The following is a 15,634-nucleotide window of genomic DNA, read 5'->3' on the forward strand; positions in this document are numbered from 1 at the left end:
TTTGCATGCTGTGAACCAGGTTTACAAGAAATCGCGGGGATCGATTGCGATGTCAGAAACGGTAGACTAACGGGTATGGTTGACTAACTAAATCTGATCGCCCTTCCTCCGCACCGAAACATATGGACGGATATCAGATGGGACTCAGAATTAGAGGTTGAACCAGAAACAGCGAATTCATCATGGTTGAATATGATCCAGAGAGCCTCATCGGTATTTGAAACTATCTAAAGCGTGTCGTAAGGTTTCTAGTCAAATTCCAAAGCTTCCAAACGTTACATGGCACAATGATAATCATCAGCCCATATCACGCCTATTAATGCCATGTATCTGGCCCAAAGGTGTCTCCTGGAGCCACAGTATCAAGTGGCAGGCCCATCCCGTCAGCCGTCTCGTCCGCGATCCTATTTCCCCACCAACTCAGGGACACACCGGGATATGTCAGACAGAAGAAGACGAGGAAAGTCGTGATTGCCAGTCCGGTATCCAATGCGGCGGAAAGCAAGTAGTTGTATTTCGACCACCAGGCACGGTAGCGACGCTTGATAAACATGTTAAAAGCGAGGCCAACGAGGCCCCAGGATATGTAATTCGCTGCAGTGGCTGGTGGGATGGATGATGTCGATGCAAATATCACAGGCGTGTGGATCTGAAATCTCTGTTAGATCGTTGCACCGCTGACTTATTTGACAGACACTTACCTTGCCAAGGATCTTGTTTTGGGGGAATTTCTTTGCGGCGAAATATACCAAAACTGGGAGAACGGCGCCAATCAAGAAGAACCACAGCATACTGGCGTACATGGAACCAGATACGAAGAGTTTTGTCGGTCCGATAAGGCCCCAGAACACAGCATTCGCTGCATATCCGCTGGCAAGTGGACAATAAAACTAATTGAAAAATTAGCTTCGCCTCTCGGTTCCCTCTCTCTATTCCGGATACGTACGTTGTTGACTGCATCGCCGGTGCAAATTCCCTTCACATTGCCCATCGCCCAAAGGTTTACGCCTGTCTGCACCACCCAGGAAATGAGGATGCTCAAGCACTGGGCAGTAAAGGTGATTCGTGGCGGGATTTTCATGTAATGGCCCGTCTTCATGGACTGGATGTACCCAAGGCCTTGGAACGTGCAGACAAGGGTAAAGACCTTGAAGACAACGTTGTTGACCATCTTGCCTGGCCAAATAAGTCCACCGATTAGTGCCGCCAAGACTCCAGTATTGACTGTGACGTTGCATGTAGCCTTCATTAAACCAATGGGAATCAGAAGCACCACATTGAGAAGCACACTAATGATCAATCCCCACCACGGTAGCTCTGTATCGTAGATGTAGATGAATGCCATGCTGATGCCCAAGAGGGCAGCGAATACGATGCCATACCACCATTCGGGAACAGCCTTGTACGCATGCATCAATCGACCATGGATATCTTCAGCTTCATCATCCTTGCCCTTGAATGCAGTCTTGAAGCTATTCCAGAGCAGTTTCCGATGATGGAGATACGTATGAACAAGGATGGAAGTAACCGAAGCGAATCCGAGACCGTAGGACAAGACTGAGGTTGTAGAAAGGAAGACGGGAGAGTACTCGGCGTAAGCCTCGTTGTTGATGCTGAAATCTGGGTTCATGACTCGACTGACGTTGTACGCGGCACCAGTGTTGTCGAAGGTGCGGGAAGATGAGAATGGAAAGTATCGGCCGTACCACACGTTGGTCCAGTGCAATGCTGGGGAAATGATCCAAAGGAAAAAGATGCTTCCGCCCAGGATGTTGAGAATGGCCCAAGAAGGGACGACCAAAGGCGACGAGAGATATCCTGAAATCTGGTTCCAGTCGAGGGTAAGAGGGAGCAAATCCATGCCCGTTGTTGCGCCAAATACTTGGTTCAGCGTAACGTTCTTAGGTCTGATCCAGGTTATCCAGGCAAATGTGGTCAGGGATGTGAATAAGAAACTCGGCACGACTTGCCAGGTTCCAGCAATAGTCATGGTCAGCCAGAAAAACTTCATTCGGTGCATCTTCCATCCATTGGCAACCTGGTTATGAAACGAAGGGTCGTGGAAGGCGTAAATCATCGAACATGTTGGCAACGCCCCAGGCCAGATGCAAATAGCCGGGCGTACCAAGAAGCGGTGGAACATGCCAACGAAGCCAAAGCTCAGGGCTTGTGTGGTGAGCAAAAACATGAAGCGAAACCCAGGAGAAACGGGAATGCCCAGGAATTTGTCAAAAGCCACATAGACATCTGATGCCAGGGAGCCGTTGTCAAAAGCCGATACCAGTGTTGTCATAATAGCCGTGATGGTGTGCTCTTTGTGGTTAAAGGGACCAGGGTTGAGGCTAAAACTCCATCCCAAGACGCTGATAGTCGTTGCCGGCAGAACACGCGCCATGAATTTCCCTATGGGCAGGGTGATGATGATGACAAGATACGAGGCAAGGAAGACTAAGAGGTCAGTGACATGCTCGTTGTAGCCGCTAAGAAAAGAAACTTACTAGGAGGCGAGTGGAGCTGGAAGAATTGCAGGACTCCCGAGAAAACAATAGTCGAGACAATGCCCAGAAACCAAGCTCGAAAGGTGTTCACCGGGAGGTCCGGGTCATCGACCGGGGGCACAATGGCTCTAACCTCATCGTAGGGACTATAATTAGGTCAATACATACGTCAAGGTGATTTCGCTTGGGGCGGGCGGCTCACGAGTCTTCTACTTCTCCATCTTCAACATCAACATCTTGGATATCTGTCACCTTCTCCATGCCAGCCGAGTCGCTGGCCTTCGAGTCGAAGTTCAAGGCGCCGGAGTCCTTGTCGCTGGTCGCCATGGCTTGGATTCGCTGTTGATGGCGCGTAAGGCATCCTAGAGACTCCGGGGATGAGGTCCAGAGGCCTTGTCATTAATATGGACAAAGAGCTGTGACAGAGACGCATCGCTATCAACTGTTGCGCGGCGGGTGCCGGCTTATCACGTACAATATTTCTACATTCGGTTACGACAAGGTCTTATCGCGGATCCTTGCAGTATTCTGTCCCAGGGTAGCCTGATTGAGAGACGGTATTGGATCGGTTAGTCTGGGCGCCAGGATCATGTTATTTCCGGCTCATAAGGCCACAAGCCATGTTATCCGAGTACCGTGGATTGGTGTTGATTGGTTCGGTGGTAATTCCACAAATCGTATCGCACACGCAAATCGGGGTTCTCTAGGGTAGGTCAGGCTGGACCAGAAAGGGTCGGATCATGCCATGATACAACACCAGCTACGTCATGTCTAACCATTTAGATCTCCCCAATCATCGAATTGGGAACATGAATTATCTCTTGCAGTTTGTGGCTTTCTATCAACTGAAGATAGCTTAGCATAGCACGTATCGGTATATCTTGAGATAGCGTCGTTCGTTTTTACCGGTTTGGGAAATGCCATAATCAGAGAGTCTACCTCTACTACACACAAAGCTCAACTGAGCTGTCACGCCATGGAACTATAGTCACTTACTCCCAGAAGAAAATTAGTCAGGGCATGGAAGCAACCGAGTTCTCAACGAGTCGACTTGCTACATTACGGCAGTGCCATTCAATCAGCGGTTACAACGTACCAGATTCCCTCAATACCTGAATTGGCACACTCCAGCGTCCCAAGTATCGACTCTTCAGCGAGTGACAGACCGTCAAACTGGATTACTTCAGTAAGCTCAGTCGGCAGCACGTGATCTATGTCGACGCTACGCTGTGCCAATTTATTGAGAGAATACAGTACACTCCTTTCCGATGACCAAACACGGTGTTGAACAATGAGCCCGAAAAAAGTCGAGTAGCTTCCATACAATTATCTAGGCTTGTCAGTGGCATGAGCTAGGTCTCCTAGTCTATCATCTTTCCGCGTCGTTCTCGCCTCGGTTTCGTCTTGAGCGGTTGATGTTGGATTGGGCATGTGGGCGTGATGGAGGGACCCTTCTTAGGTCTCTCCGAGCCACCAGCGCCTGCTGCGTGGTCTCGTCACGCGGCCATCTCGACGCCGAGGCGATATGGGGTTTTAGAATCAATTGTGCACTCGTCTCTGACTTGGATATTGTGCGTGTGCAATGATATATTGGTAAATCGGTTTCGCCCCAAGAAGTTGGATTTAGTCTATGGAACTATAAAATTGAACTCCTAACCAGCATGTGTTCGAATAAATAAGGCCATAAAAGGATCCATAGCCATGCTGGTAAATAAATACGATATGTATGATACCAGATCGAAGTTAAGATATATTGTTCATTTCGTGTCAGTAGCCGTCTTCGCCTGACCTGCGCCGTGTCCGATGGTAAAGGGTAGCCGAGATAGAGGCTGTCCTGGGCAGACGATTCGCCGTGAGGCGATATCTCGGATAGACGAGTGTGGGCACACGCGTGAAGGTATTGCTGAGGGAGAGGTGCGACGGTACCCAGTCACGGAGAGCCAACCCTCTCGACTCGTGTCGTTTTTCGGTTTGAGGCCGTGTCCCTACCCAAGTGTGTCCCTCTTGCTGGCGGATCCTCCTATGCGCAGGATGTTAAGCAATACACAGAAGACCAAACACACATCTGTTATGGCAGGCATAATCTGAGCGACGACGGTGACAGGGTCGACGACCAAAAAGGCCGCTGGGATCAAGCACACCATTGTCGTGTACACGATCGCGCAGAGATACCGATCGCTCCACCGAGGTTGTTGGAAGATGTCAAACACACACAGCCAGTGCACAAATGTCGACAGGGCAAAGACAAGCAGCAGAGTCTCGCAGGTATAGAATCGGTGGAATGCGAGAGGCAAGTATATCGGGGGCTGTAGTGTTTGGTGGTCGCATATCTGTGCCGAGATGTCTTTAGTATTGTTTAAAGAAACGGAGAACCGGCCCTCGGAGAATCGAATTGATGTACATACAGGAAACTTCGAGCATGGTTGACCAGGAGGAACGGCGAACTGCTGTGGAATGGCAGCTAACAGCAAGGTGGCTCCCAGAGCTTGGACAACCCGCCATAAGGCCACGCGAGTAGAATCGATGTTTTCGTGGTGGAACTGTGGTGGAGGAAATGACGGCTGCTTTGTGGCCTCAAATGTAGCGCTGGTAGCATTTCCCTGATCTTTGCTTTGAACCATGTGAGCGAGATGGCTTCGACAGTCTTGTCGTGACTGCGCGCAGATACGATGGGGTTTGCCATGCCCAGTTAATTTTCGTGCATAATTATTCCGAGATGATTGCGTCGATCGAGTAGAGCAGATGTTAAGAGCTGCGGGGGTCGCGATAGAAGCACTGCTCTTCTGGGAGATTTGGGTTGAAATGGGTGAAATTGCTGACATATTTCGGATTCGGAAGCGATTGGCTGTAGGCCAAGAGGAGAGGAGATGCTATCCAACCAGTCGACATCTCCTTCTTTCCATTCTGCTCCCAGAACACGCGAATTATACTGGTACTTTGGTCCTGCTACTCTACTTCACTCAACTCCAGTTGAGTCATTCGTCTGGTTCCCGCCCTCGTAGCCTTCGCCGCTTTTTTGCTCAGCTGTTCTCAAGAGCTAGCCAGTCGACAAGAACCACAAGGTCAACCCTCGATTCTCCCACAGCATAGTTCAGAAACGACTCCCGAGTCTCCCACAGCATAGTTTAAGACGATTCTCATTCTAACCGAAATCATGGACGACCAGAGCCGATCCTTCAAGAAGCCCTCCTCCACTGAGTCAGCCTCGCATCAACCAGACTTCTCGACACGCCTCGCATCGAGCATCCGCTCCCGCGCCCGTTCAAGCGATCCGAGTGACAACTTCGACCGGGGCCCTAAGAATCCTTCCGGTCGACAATTGTGGACGGAGGGTGGTCAGGGTGATGGTCAGAGAATCCCTCACTGCCGCTCCGTCCCACCTGCGTTCAGATCACCAACAACGCGAAGACCACCCCCACCACCTCCCCACGTCAATCAGGCTGAGCCTGTAATCCAGATGATGTTCTAACCAGAAACGAAGCCAATCTCCCAAGATCAGCTCGTTGCCGAGGTCAAGGGCATCTATGCCGGTCTAGTCATGGTCGAGACCAAGTGTATAGAAGTCGACAATGCCCAGTCATCCAATTCTGAAGCGAATAAGCTCAACGACGAACAATGGCAGGCTTTGATCGCTCTCCATCGCACGCTACTACATAAGCACCACGATTTCTTCCTTGCCAGTCAGCACCCATCGGCTAGCATGCCACTACTCTATGAGACTGTACCGGCTTTTGAGGATACATGGATTTACTGCCTAGGCGATCTTGGCCGTTATCGTATGGCGATCGAAGATCATGACCAGCCCACTTTAACGTTGATTGTGACAATGCGACTCTGTGATGAGTTCCGGTTCGTCCGTTCGTCAAACTCCAGTCTGTGTTTCTAAGCGTGAACCACCATAATCGGGAATAAAATACAGCACACATCCGTTAGGCGCAACTGATGAATCTGGTAAGCTTATGCTTTATTCTCAACAGTAATTGGGATGGCCCCGTCCTCCATCTTGATCACCGTTGACCAGCGATCTAGGCAGGCCCAACAACTATCAATCCAGCCGCAACGCGTTTTCAAGGTTATTTCCGAGTCATATCCCAGTGTTTCATGTTTGTCTCGGAACATATAGCTCTGAGGCAATTTACTCTCCTTCAGGTGCCTTAATGGGACTGCTCAAATACATGGATCACATCCAACGCAAAATCCAACACCTGCTCGTTTCTTGAGGATGCTTTTGTCATTTACTGACACCACTTTAAAGTAGCTGCTTTTGAACTTGCTATCGTCTTTACTGTTCCTGGACTTTACGTCGCTCCAACCCTGGACGACCTGAAGTGGTCTGCTCTGTGGTGAGTCCTCGTACTGAAGCGCCAAGTTCCGCATTCATTTTATTTTTCTGTTTTTCTCGGGTGAACTACTGCCCGTAGTCAAACTGGTGAGGTGTTATAACGGATCGATCTGCGATCGATTTTCCACGCTTTGCAACCACCGCATACCACATATATAACGCTCGTAGGTCACTAAGTCTGATATTGCACTTTATTGACAAGAAGATATCTTTTTTGATCAGAAACCCTTACAAATCGACTTACCGAAGTGGCAATCAAGACTCAACACTAGTAGAAAGCCTAATCACTGGGGATCGCTGGAGCTTGGAGATCGAATGACTAGCCCAATGTATCAGCAAAGATACGACTGAAGCTGTCCATGAGTCTCTATAAGCTTCCGCACAACTTGCAGCGCAGAACGTGGCATGTTGTCTACGAGTTTCTAAGTGTCAATAAATCTTAAACCGAAGTATAACGAGCTGCTCATCTAGATTTCACGTTTAATGGATTCGTTGGCTGAGGGATAGTTATCCATCTCCCTTTCCCATCAACTAGTTATTGTACTGACTAGACGCAGCTGACGCGTTGTTCGCAGGAAAACCCTCCGTCCATGCCGTTTCTACGCTGAGAGCATTCACAACACAAAAACATCCGTTCAGCGACCACTCTTCTATTTCTCACTTGCGTACCTAGATGAGGTAATGAAAAACATTATTATTCCAGCAATATCATTCATATGTTACTCTTGGTACACTTCGGAACACCTTGCGGGATTCTAGTATCAGAAAATCTATACCCTTCAATCCAAACATCCAGCGAAACCGCAAACAGCTACCAATGTCGCACTCTGCCACGCTAACTCATCAGACTCCAACAGTAGGCGCTGATAAGTTGTGATATAACAGATGCATATTATGTAACAGCCAATCTATCATATACGGTTCCCATTGTAGGCAACCAAGTTCGGGCTGCCGTTAAGGTTGCCGGTCACCAAATCAGGGGTGCCCAACTCCTTGATGCGGCGGATGATATCACCAGGTTTGCGAAGACCCTCACGAGCTTGGAGATACACAACCAGGCCAGCGACGTGGGGAGCAGCCATAGAAGTGCCACTCTTAGTTTCAATAGCTGAGTCGGTAAGGTTCGAGGCCGAGAGGATTTTGACACCTGGGGCGAAGATGTCGACCCCAGGGCCATAGTTGGTAGAACGGGCGGGACGCCAGCCGGAGTCGATAGAAGCTACAGTCAGGGCGTAGGGGGAATTGGCAGGAGATGTGCCAGAAACTGGCAGAGGCTTGCTAGGTTTGCCATTATCGCCATTGCCGGCAGCGGCAACGGATAAAACACCTCGCTTGAAAGCCGCCTCGATAGCAGCATTCCAGGCCCTGGATGAGCTCCCGCCAAGAGACAGGTTGATGACGGATCGGCCGACACGTTTCTTGGCGATGATATCGTTGAAAGCCCAATCGAAACCTGCAAGGGCGCCGGTTTTGAACATTCCGCGACCAGCGATTTTGACGGAGATTATGTTGGTCTACGATAGCAGAATTAGTTTTGACTTGGCCTAAATGTTTTGATGCTTCAATTGGAATGGAAAACTCCAACGCTCGAGATATCAGAATCAGGAGGCGGGGAGTACACATACCTTCTTAGCAACACCGTAGGTAGAACCGCCAATTATGCCAGCGACATGAGTTCCATGGCCTATATTATCCGCGCCAGCATCACCGACGGCACTACCACCGAGAGTAACGCGGCCACCAAATTCGGTGTGCGTATGTCGGACCCCAGAGTCCACGACGTAAGCGTAAGTATCGGCGCCAGCCGAGGAATCATAGAGGTATTCAGTAAACCCCTTGTTACGATGAGAGATCGCAGCAAGACCCCAAGGAGCATTCTTTTGCGTAAGAATATCCGCAGGCTTGCTCCCGGCACCGCCCAAGAGGTACATGACATCGTCGGGTTCAACAGCATCAACCTACGACCATGATTAGTATCATTAAGTCGCTTCGCTAACAACATGGAAGTATGTCGCATAGGTACCTCAGGGCTGGCCTTGATTTTCTCAATAGTCTTTTTATCGAATTCGCCAGAGTAGGCGTTCCAAGTACCAACATTAAAGGTTCTCTCAATACCAGCAGTGTTGCGCTTAGCCAGAGACCGCGCGTGGATGTCACGAACCCAGTTCAGGTGAGACTCCGTGCTAGCAACAGCACTGTTCTTAAGAGTGACGATGTACTTGTCGGGGATTAGCCCGGAATCAAGCTCGACGGCTGCGGGGGCAGCGAGGGCGCCCGAGACGGCCAAGAGCAGAGCTCCTAGATAGAGAGCAAAAAGGAAGATGCTAGCCATTGAGAAGGAAGGTCGATGGGTTGATCAGAAAATGATGATTGTTCGGAGTATGAATCTTATTGTAGACTGCATAGGACGACAGCCGACTATCTTAATATACATTCCTGTGAATGCTGCTGGACAGTGAAATGATGTCGGCTACTGTGATACTAATAAAAGAATAAGGTTTGTTTCGCCGGGAAGGATCAGACTTATCGAAAGCTTATACATGATTGTACATTGCATTGTCTGGATATAATAGATCGTGGCTGGGGTTGCAATATGGCGTTTCAGGTTTCGTCGGACCGACAAAATTAGAGTTGTTCTAGGATCATAAACTATCGGGAGGATGGGTACGGTACGGTACGGGCCGGCACCGCCGAAAGACTGGTTTCAATCAATACGGGGCTATGAAATGTTGTGGAGCCTAGAAGCTCAAAAGGGGAGGTGCCTCTTTAGTGGCATTACAAAGGACAAAGGAACATGATAACTGGATGGATATTTATTCATACAGTTGTCATAAATGTATGCCTTAAGGACAACGGTAAGGCACGAAAGAATATGACGAAAGATGGGGAAGGGAGGTACTTAAGATGGGTTTTTTTGGTTACGGAATGGTATTATCAGGATAAGCGTGAACTATATAAATTGCCGATAACCGTCCTCGCTCAGACATTGCAGCCATTGGACAGCACTTTCACTTGACCTCGTGCAGCAGTCATCTTACGATACACCCAAAGTGGACTCGGTATCATCTAGGCTGGGGGGAAGGGTCCAAGTCCAGGCAACCAACCACATCTAGATAAATGGACGTCGAAAGAGTTTGGTTATAAGCCAAAATATACATCCTTAATCACGGCAAAAACCGAAGTTTTAAAAACTGTTATCAAAATATAACCGCCCAGACCTCCTCGGCAGTTAATCCTAGAACAAGACTGCCGAGAAGAAAACGCCCTGACAGCTTCGCCCGGTTTGGGGGCGCGCTACAGCGAACACGAGAAAATTCCTGGCATTGCAATAAGATGCTTCCATGATACATTGGAAAAGTCTATCTCCCTCAGCATAAACTCAGCCCTGGAGACGGGCATGCAAGTTTCAAGTAGCTGGAGAACCGCCAATAAGAAAGGTAATTTACGTCACTGCCTGGTTCAAGGGTCGTATGGATTGATTTTCTAAGTTTGTTGTACGTTTCATTTTGCGATTGCAGTCCCTCCTAGATCCAGTTCATGAGAGATGACGCAATATGAATTATGAGGGAAGTATGACTGCTGTTATTCACATTAACACACGCATGATTGCACAACTGTTGTCGATCCACCCTTGGCCTTTTGGTCAACTGGGAACCCCTGGAAAAGCACAGCCCTTTTCAGACTCTTACGACCCGATAACTATTCCTGTTACTGAGATGAAGCACAAGGAGGCAGGTGAGATGCTGCAGCATGCAAAGATATTCCACTTGTGGGAATAACAGAGAGTGCGGATCTTACTTCCGCCAATCAGAGATCAGGAAAGTGATCCGGCAAGTGGTGCCGATCAATCGGTGAATGAGTCATGACCGGCCAGGAATGAGACTCTATGATGGAGCTCCGATTCGTCCGTTCGCCAAACACACGTCTGCCTTTTCAATCATGAGCCACGACGATCGGTAATAAAATGTAGGACCTACCCAGTCAATTGCGAAAACACATCCAAAGTCTCGATGTATCCTATGGCTTTCAATGATTTGATATCAATAATTTCGCCCAAACTCTTCCCATAACTCACAATGGCTTCTCACGGCTTTTTGCAGTATCTCAAGCTGAAGATCGTCGCCTCCTTAATTCGCCTCCTCAACTACCTTGGCACGCGCTCTCAATTCAAGCCGTCTGCAACATGCAATCGCAAATCAGTGCGCATTCCATCCCGTGATCTCAAACGATTCATCGACGCTTGGATCTACTACCCTCCGAACTACACCGAAAGCGAGCCGCGAGGACTCGTCATAAACTGGCATGGAGGCGGCTATATTATGCCAAACCTGGGCATGGACCATCCGTTCTGCGAGAGGATCGCCCGTGAGAGCAATGTTCTCGTCTTGGACGCGGATTACCGTAAAGGACCCGAGCATCCTTTCCCTGGGGCTGTTGAAGATGCCGAAGACACCCTGAGATGGGTCGAGAGCCAGCCGCGCCTCTTCGACCTTGACCGGGTCGCTCTATCTGGATTCAGTTCGGGCGCAAACCTGGCACTCGTCGCATCTTCCGAACTGAGACGCGAGTTCAAAAATATCAACATCAAGGCTGTGTACCCATTCTACCCCGGTGTCGATTTCACCATCGCCCCAGAGGATAAAACGGTCCCGGAACCCATTTTGCCACTGCCCATCTTCGCCCAGCACGTTTTTACCGAGAGCTACATCCCCCGGCTTGAGGACCGAACGTCACCCAGAGCTTCTCCAATGTTCGCCGAAGTGTCATCGTTTCCCGCGTGTATTCTCCTCTTTGTCTGCTCTGGAGATATCCTGGCTCCCGAAGCAGAGGTCTTTGGGCAGAAGCTAGAGCGAGCTGGCTGTGGCATCGAGGTCGTGAAAGTGGAAGGGGCTACGCACGGATTCGACAAGACCAATCCTCGCGTCTTCAAGCCTGAAGCAAGAGAAATGGCATATGCAAAGGTGGTCGAGAGTTTGAATGGTGTAATGTAGACGGACGTCTTTCAAATATTGGATAGCGCTGTAAAATAATTTATCGTGTAGGAATCACTGACATATCTACTTATACATAAAAAACCATAAAAAGTTGGTCGACATCCAATCTCAAATCATCACAATCATCCTAGAAATAACCACTAGGGCTCTACAGTCAATACAGTCTACTCAACACATCCTTAGAATTAGAAGGAACCTTCACTTAACTAGTTTGTCGTAGGTGTACTGAAAGTAACTGGATTGCGAGGCACCAATGAATAGCGGAGAAGTTAGATGCTTGCAATGATGCCTTGAACAGCACCCAGCGTACCCGTCAGTTCGCGGTCTGTAGCCGCATGTAGCCGCATGGCGACTTTTATAGCACGAGGTATTCAATTAAAGCCGACGTTAGCTGGTATCTCAATCGCAGATTTTTTCCGTCGTAACACAGATAGTTCGGAGGTTCGGAGGGCATCCCGAAAATCGGGACCAAACCCGGACTTCAGATGAAGATAGCGGCATCATCCCGATTTGCAGCTTGACCATGCCCCACTCAATTTTGGAGCTCCGGGCAGTGTCAATCTTATCTTACACCCATCCGTAGACCTCGGAGCATTCTTCCGGAGCTTTTGAAAATCTTGTGGCGACACACGAGAGCACGGGGGACGAGCCAGAGCTCCATCGCCGGTATAGGATGTGGATTCTTGCTAGCTCTGAAGCAATGCAATCGGTCCTTTCGTTTGAGAACGAGGGATGAGATGTTTCGCCCGACTTCGGCACTAGACTACAAACATGCACCGAACCGCGGATAAGGAATGAAAAAATTGCAACGCCTCATCATATAAAGGACATCCGTAGCCGCATGAATTGAGAACTTGCACTTGGTTATCTAGACTTCTTTGACGCAAATACTAAGCACAATGGAACAAACTCGCAAGGTTGGCTGGGTAAGATATCCTGTTTGAATTGTGCAAGAAATCCCATTAACAACATTTATCACAGTACGGCCTGGGCTCCATGGGCCTATTTATGGCTCTGAACCTCCATAACAAGCTTAAATCCCAAGGCACATCTCTTACCTACTCAAATCGCACCCTTTCCAAAGGCGAAGTCCTCTCTCAAGAAGGAGCGCAGGCTAAGAATGGCATTACTGAGCTTGTTCGAGAATGTGATGACAATTTTCTCATGGTGAGTGCTGGAACGGAGGTCATTGTTTCCGGTTGCTAATTCGCTCGAAGGTCTCGACCGACGCAGTTCTCAAAGGCTTAATCAATGAGATGCTGCGATCAGACATTGATCTGAAGGGGAAAACAATTATTGATTGCTCAACCACACATCCTGATACTGCCACCGAAGTTGCCAGTCTGCTTCAAGCTGCTGGGGCAGAATTTGTGGCTTCCCCAGTATTCGGAGCAAACACTGTCGCCCAGGCAGGACGTTTACTGTTTGCCATGGCTGGTAGTCAGGCTGCCATCCAAAGACTAGAGCCCTTGATTGTGGGTGTAATGGGTCGCAAGATTGTTAACATGGGCGAGAACGCCAGAGACTCTGTGCTTCTCAAAGTGACTGGGTAAGTCTCCAACTAGAACCTCAAACGGAGATGCTAATAATGTTGCAAGTAACGTTCTTCTGGTCGTGTTCTTGGAAGCCATTGCAGAGACGCAAGTTCTCGCCGAAAAGAACGGACTTGGCACTCAAGTAATGGAAGAGGTCATTTTTGAGAACTTTGGTCCCGTCCTTGGCGGATACTCTCGACGAATGACGAGCGGCTCCTATGCGCCCAAGGAGGGCATGGCAGGATTCAGTGTTGCAAACACCATCAAGGATGCCAAGCACGCTTTACGAATTGCGCAGGACCTCGACGTCAGAATGCCTGCGTTAGATCTTGCTACGAACAATATGCTGAGTGCCAAGGCGTATGGCGGTGAAAACCTCGATGGGGCTGCGCTGTATGGAGTTTTGCGAAGCCAGTCCGGTCTGCCGTTCTGGTCTAATGAAAGCAGGCAGCAGTAATGGCTCAAAAGGTCTCTACAATACTTCCCACAGCTTGGTTTTAGAATGATACTCACGGCTTAGAGGCGCATATAAACTCTGAATTGAATTATACAATATCGCGGCTGGTGTTATTCTTGAGGGAGGAACCATGTATATCGAGCTGAGGGTGTGTCAAGTCCCATCTTCGATGACCAAGTAAACTCCTTGCACACCTATCCGAGTTCTTCAACAAAGGCCGACTCTTTAGCCGTATCGTCCTCTCTTCTCGTTGAGATCACATATTTATTGTATCTAATTTTTCGTCTAGCTTTGGGGATTAGCCTTAAGTGTATGAGTGGGAATGAATTGCCTCCAAGCGTTAGTTCTTTGAAACCACAGTGTGGTCAATCCATCCGATCTTCCCCAATTTCCCATCCTCGTTTGCAAAGACTTTCGCCGGCGTATCGTATCCACTGACCCCCTTCCGATCCAAAACAATTGTTCGGTTACTGTTCTTTTCAGCCTCGGGGTCCCATCCAGGGCCAAAATCGCTGTACGTTGCCATAAAGGTCTGGTTGTTAAACCTTCCACCGTTCCAGTCAATGTACCCCGCGGGGAGGATACTGGCGTCGAAGTACGTGTTCATGAAGATGGAGCGGTGTAGCTCATTCCATGGACGGCCGAGGGGACATAGATTCTTGATGTCTGCCGCAATGGTGGCGTTGTCTGCTAGGATCTGTGACTTGGAGATGTACGCACCGTACTTATTCTCAAAGGTCGTGTTTGTGCCTAATGATCAACTGTTATCTTCTGAATCATAGCGAGCACATAGGGTGATGTCATACCTTTCCAAGCGGTAATTCCACCACCGCAGTTGCGAAGGGACAATGTTGACTTTTCAACCCACATCGTGCCATAGCCGTACAGGAAGTCCGTCTGGCCAGCAATGATACTGTCGTAGAAGAATGCGTTACCTAGTTTACCGATAAAGAGCTATCTGGCCGTAAGCGCTGAGAAGGTTAATAGATGATAAAAGGAATCATCCACTCACAGTATCCTGGTAACTGTAAAGACCACACGAGTAGAAGCCAGCATTAGCTCGACTGATACCTGCTGCATGTGCTGGACCGTCTGCGGCATCGGCTGCATAATTGCGGAAGTCGATGTTGTAAGCCCGGAAATCCTCGCATCCAAACGGCGTTCCATCAGGGACAGGCCAACCCGTCGGGCCAAATCCAGACTTGGATGATTCCCACGTTGGCGCAACGGTCAAGACGCTTGTGACAGCATTGTCGACAATCTTTCCAGAGCTGTCGTGGTTTGCCATGGCCCACGAGACAGTGACTCGATTGCTGCTAGAAGTGTCATAATCAATGTTTGAGTAGCTTTTGCCCTTCCATGGGCGATCGCTCACTCCTAAGAGAGTGAGAGGGCCTTGGCGAGTGACGTTGAGCTGTTCGTTGTAGTCACCCGGTGCAATCAGGATGGTGTAGGCGTCTGTGTTATTGGGAAGTGAGAGGATCGCATCTTGGATGGTAGTGAAGTTGGCGACAGCGGCGTCCTTGCTCACATAGAGGGTGTGCTTCGGACAATCATCCAAGGGGTGGTGTTTGGCAGGCCTCTGACATTTGGCGTATGTTTTCGCAGGGACTTTGCTCCAGGTGGGATGGGCAGCAATCGTCCAACCCAAAGTGGATATGAGGAAGGACGCGACAATGCCTTGAGGCAACATCTTGGAAGCGATTCCAGCTGTTCTATCCCAAGAGAGGAGAAGAAAACATTTGCACCTAGCGGCAGCTTGACGTGGATGATGGTATTCTTCATATGGAGGTGACACATAACCTGGC

The 15,634-nt window shown here is 49.1% G+C and overlaps 7 protein-coding genes across 7 annotated transcripts; 3 read left to right on the forward strand and 4 right to left on the reverse strand.

Annotated features, from left to right (window-relative positions):
• Window positions 1-316: 316 nt before the first annotated feature.
• On the reverse strand, window positions 317-2,759 carry BGZ61DRAFT_367766 (OPT oligopeptide transporter protein-domain-containing protein; the record flags this gene model as incomplete). The annotated part of the gene is made up of 5 exons (XM_046241818.1): window positions 317-649; window positions 702-890; window positions 947-2,448; window positions 2,499-2,644; window positions 2,701-2,759. The coding sequence occupies 5 exons, from the start codon at window positions 2,757-2,759 to the stop codon at window positions 317-319; spliced, it is 2,229 nt and encodes a 742-aa protein (XP_046096733.1).
• A 1,496-nt stretch (window positions 2,760-4,255) lies between these two features.
• On the reverse strand, window positions 4,256-5,320 carry BGZ61DRAFT_485052 (uncharacterized protein; the record flags this gene model as incomplete). Its single annotated transcript, XM_046249671.1, has 3 exons — window positions 4,256-4,483; window positions 4,562-4,828; window positions 4,904-5,320. The coding sequence occupies 3 exons, from the start codon at window positions 5,318-5,320 to the stop codon at window positions 4,256-4,258; spliced, it is 912 nt and encodes a 303-aa protein (XP_046096734.1).
• A 647-nt stretch (window positions 5,321-5,967) lies between these two features.
• On the forward strand, window positions 5,968-6,297 carry BGZ61DRAFT_289914 (uncharacterized protein; the record flags this gene model as incomplete). The annotated part of the gene is made up of 1 exon (XM_046238561.1): window positions 5,968-6,297. A coding segment is annotated over one exon (330 nt), but the record flags the coding sequence as incomplete, so codon positions are not given.
• A 1,454-nt stretch (window positions 6,298-7,751) lies between these two features.
• Window positions 7,752-9,172, reverse strand: BGZ61DRAFT_368039 (subtilase; the record flags this gene model as incomplete). Its single annotated transcript, XM_046241851.1, has 3 exons — window positions 7,752-8,354; window positions 8,466-8,798; window positions 8,864-9,172. The coding sequence occupies 3 exons, from the start codon at window positions 9,170-9,172 to the stop codon at window positions 7,752-7,754; spliced, it is 1,245 nt and encodes a 414-aa protein (XP_046096736.1).
• A 1,606-nt stretch (window positions 9,173-10,778) lies between these two features.
• BGZ61DRAFT_462815 (Alpha/Beta hydrolase protein) lies at window positions 10,779-12,051 on the forward strand. Its single transcript, XM_046247347.1, has one exon. It carries the CDS (start codon window positions 10,917-10,919, stop codon window positions 11,829-11,831), a length of 915 nt encoding a protein of 304 aa, XP_046096737.1. The 5' UTR covers window positions 10,779-10,916; the 3' UTR covers window positions 11,832-12,051.
• A 791-nt stretch (window positions 12,052-12,842) lies between these two features.
• BGZ61DRAFT_499290 (NAD binding domain of 6-phosphogluconate dehydrogenase-domain-containing protein) lies at window positions 12,843-13,826 on the forward strand (the record flags this gene model as incomplete). The annotated part of the gene is made up of 3 exons (XM_046251386.1): window positions 12,843-13,001; window positions 13,052-13,383; window positions 13,433-13,826. 3 exons carry the CDS (start codon window positions 12,843-12,845, stop codon window positions 13,824-13,826), a joined length of 885 nt encoding a protein of 294 aa, XP_046096738.1.
• Window positions 13,827-14,166: 340 nt separating this feature from the next.
• Window positions 14,167-15,519, reverse strand: BGZ61DRAFT_499316 (pectin methylesterase family protein; the record flags this gene model as incomplete). The annotated part of the gene is made up of 3 exons (XM_046251387.1): window positions 14,167-14,576; window positions 14,633-14,780; window positions 14,839-15,519. 3 exons carry the CDS (start codon window positions 15,517-15,519, stop codon window positions 14,167-14,169), a joined length of 1,239 nt encoding a protein of 412 aa, XP_046096739.1.
• Between the last annotated feature and the right edge of the window lie 115 nt (window positions 15,520-15,634).

This window comes from Ilyonectria robusta (genome assembly GCF_021365365.1).
Source record: "Ilyonectria robusta strain PMI_751 chromosome Unknown BGZ61scaffold_33, whole genome shotgun sequence".
In the NCBI taxonomy this organism is placed as follows: Eukaryota; Fungi; Ascomycota; class Sordariomycetes; order Hypocreales; family Nectriaceae; genus Ilyonectria; species Ilyonectria robusta.

Bases quoted from the DNA above. Each gene is read 5' to 3' on its own strand.
- BGZ61DRAFT_462815 (XM_046247347.1), top strand. From the start codon at position 10,917: ATGGCTTCTCACGGCTTTTTGCAGTATCTCAAGCTGAAGATCGTCGCC.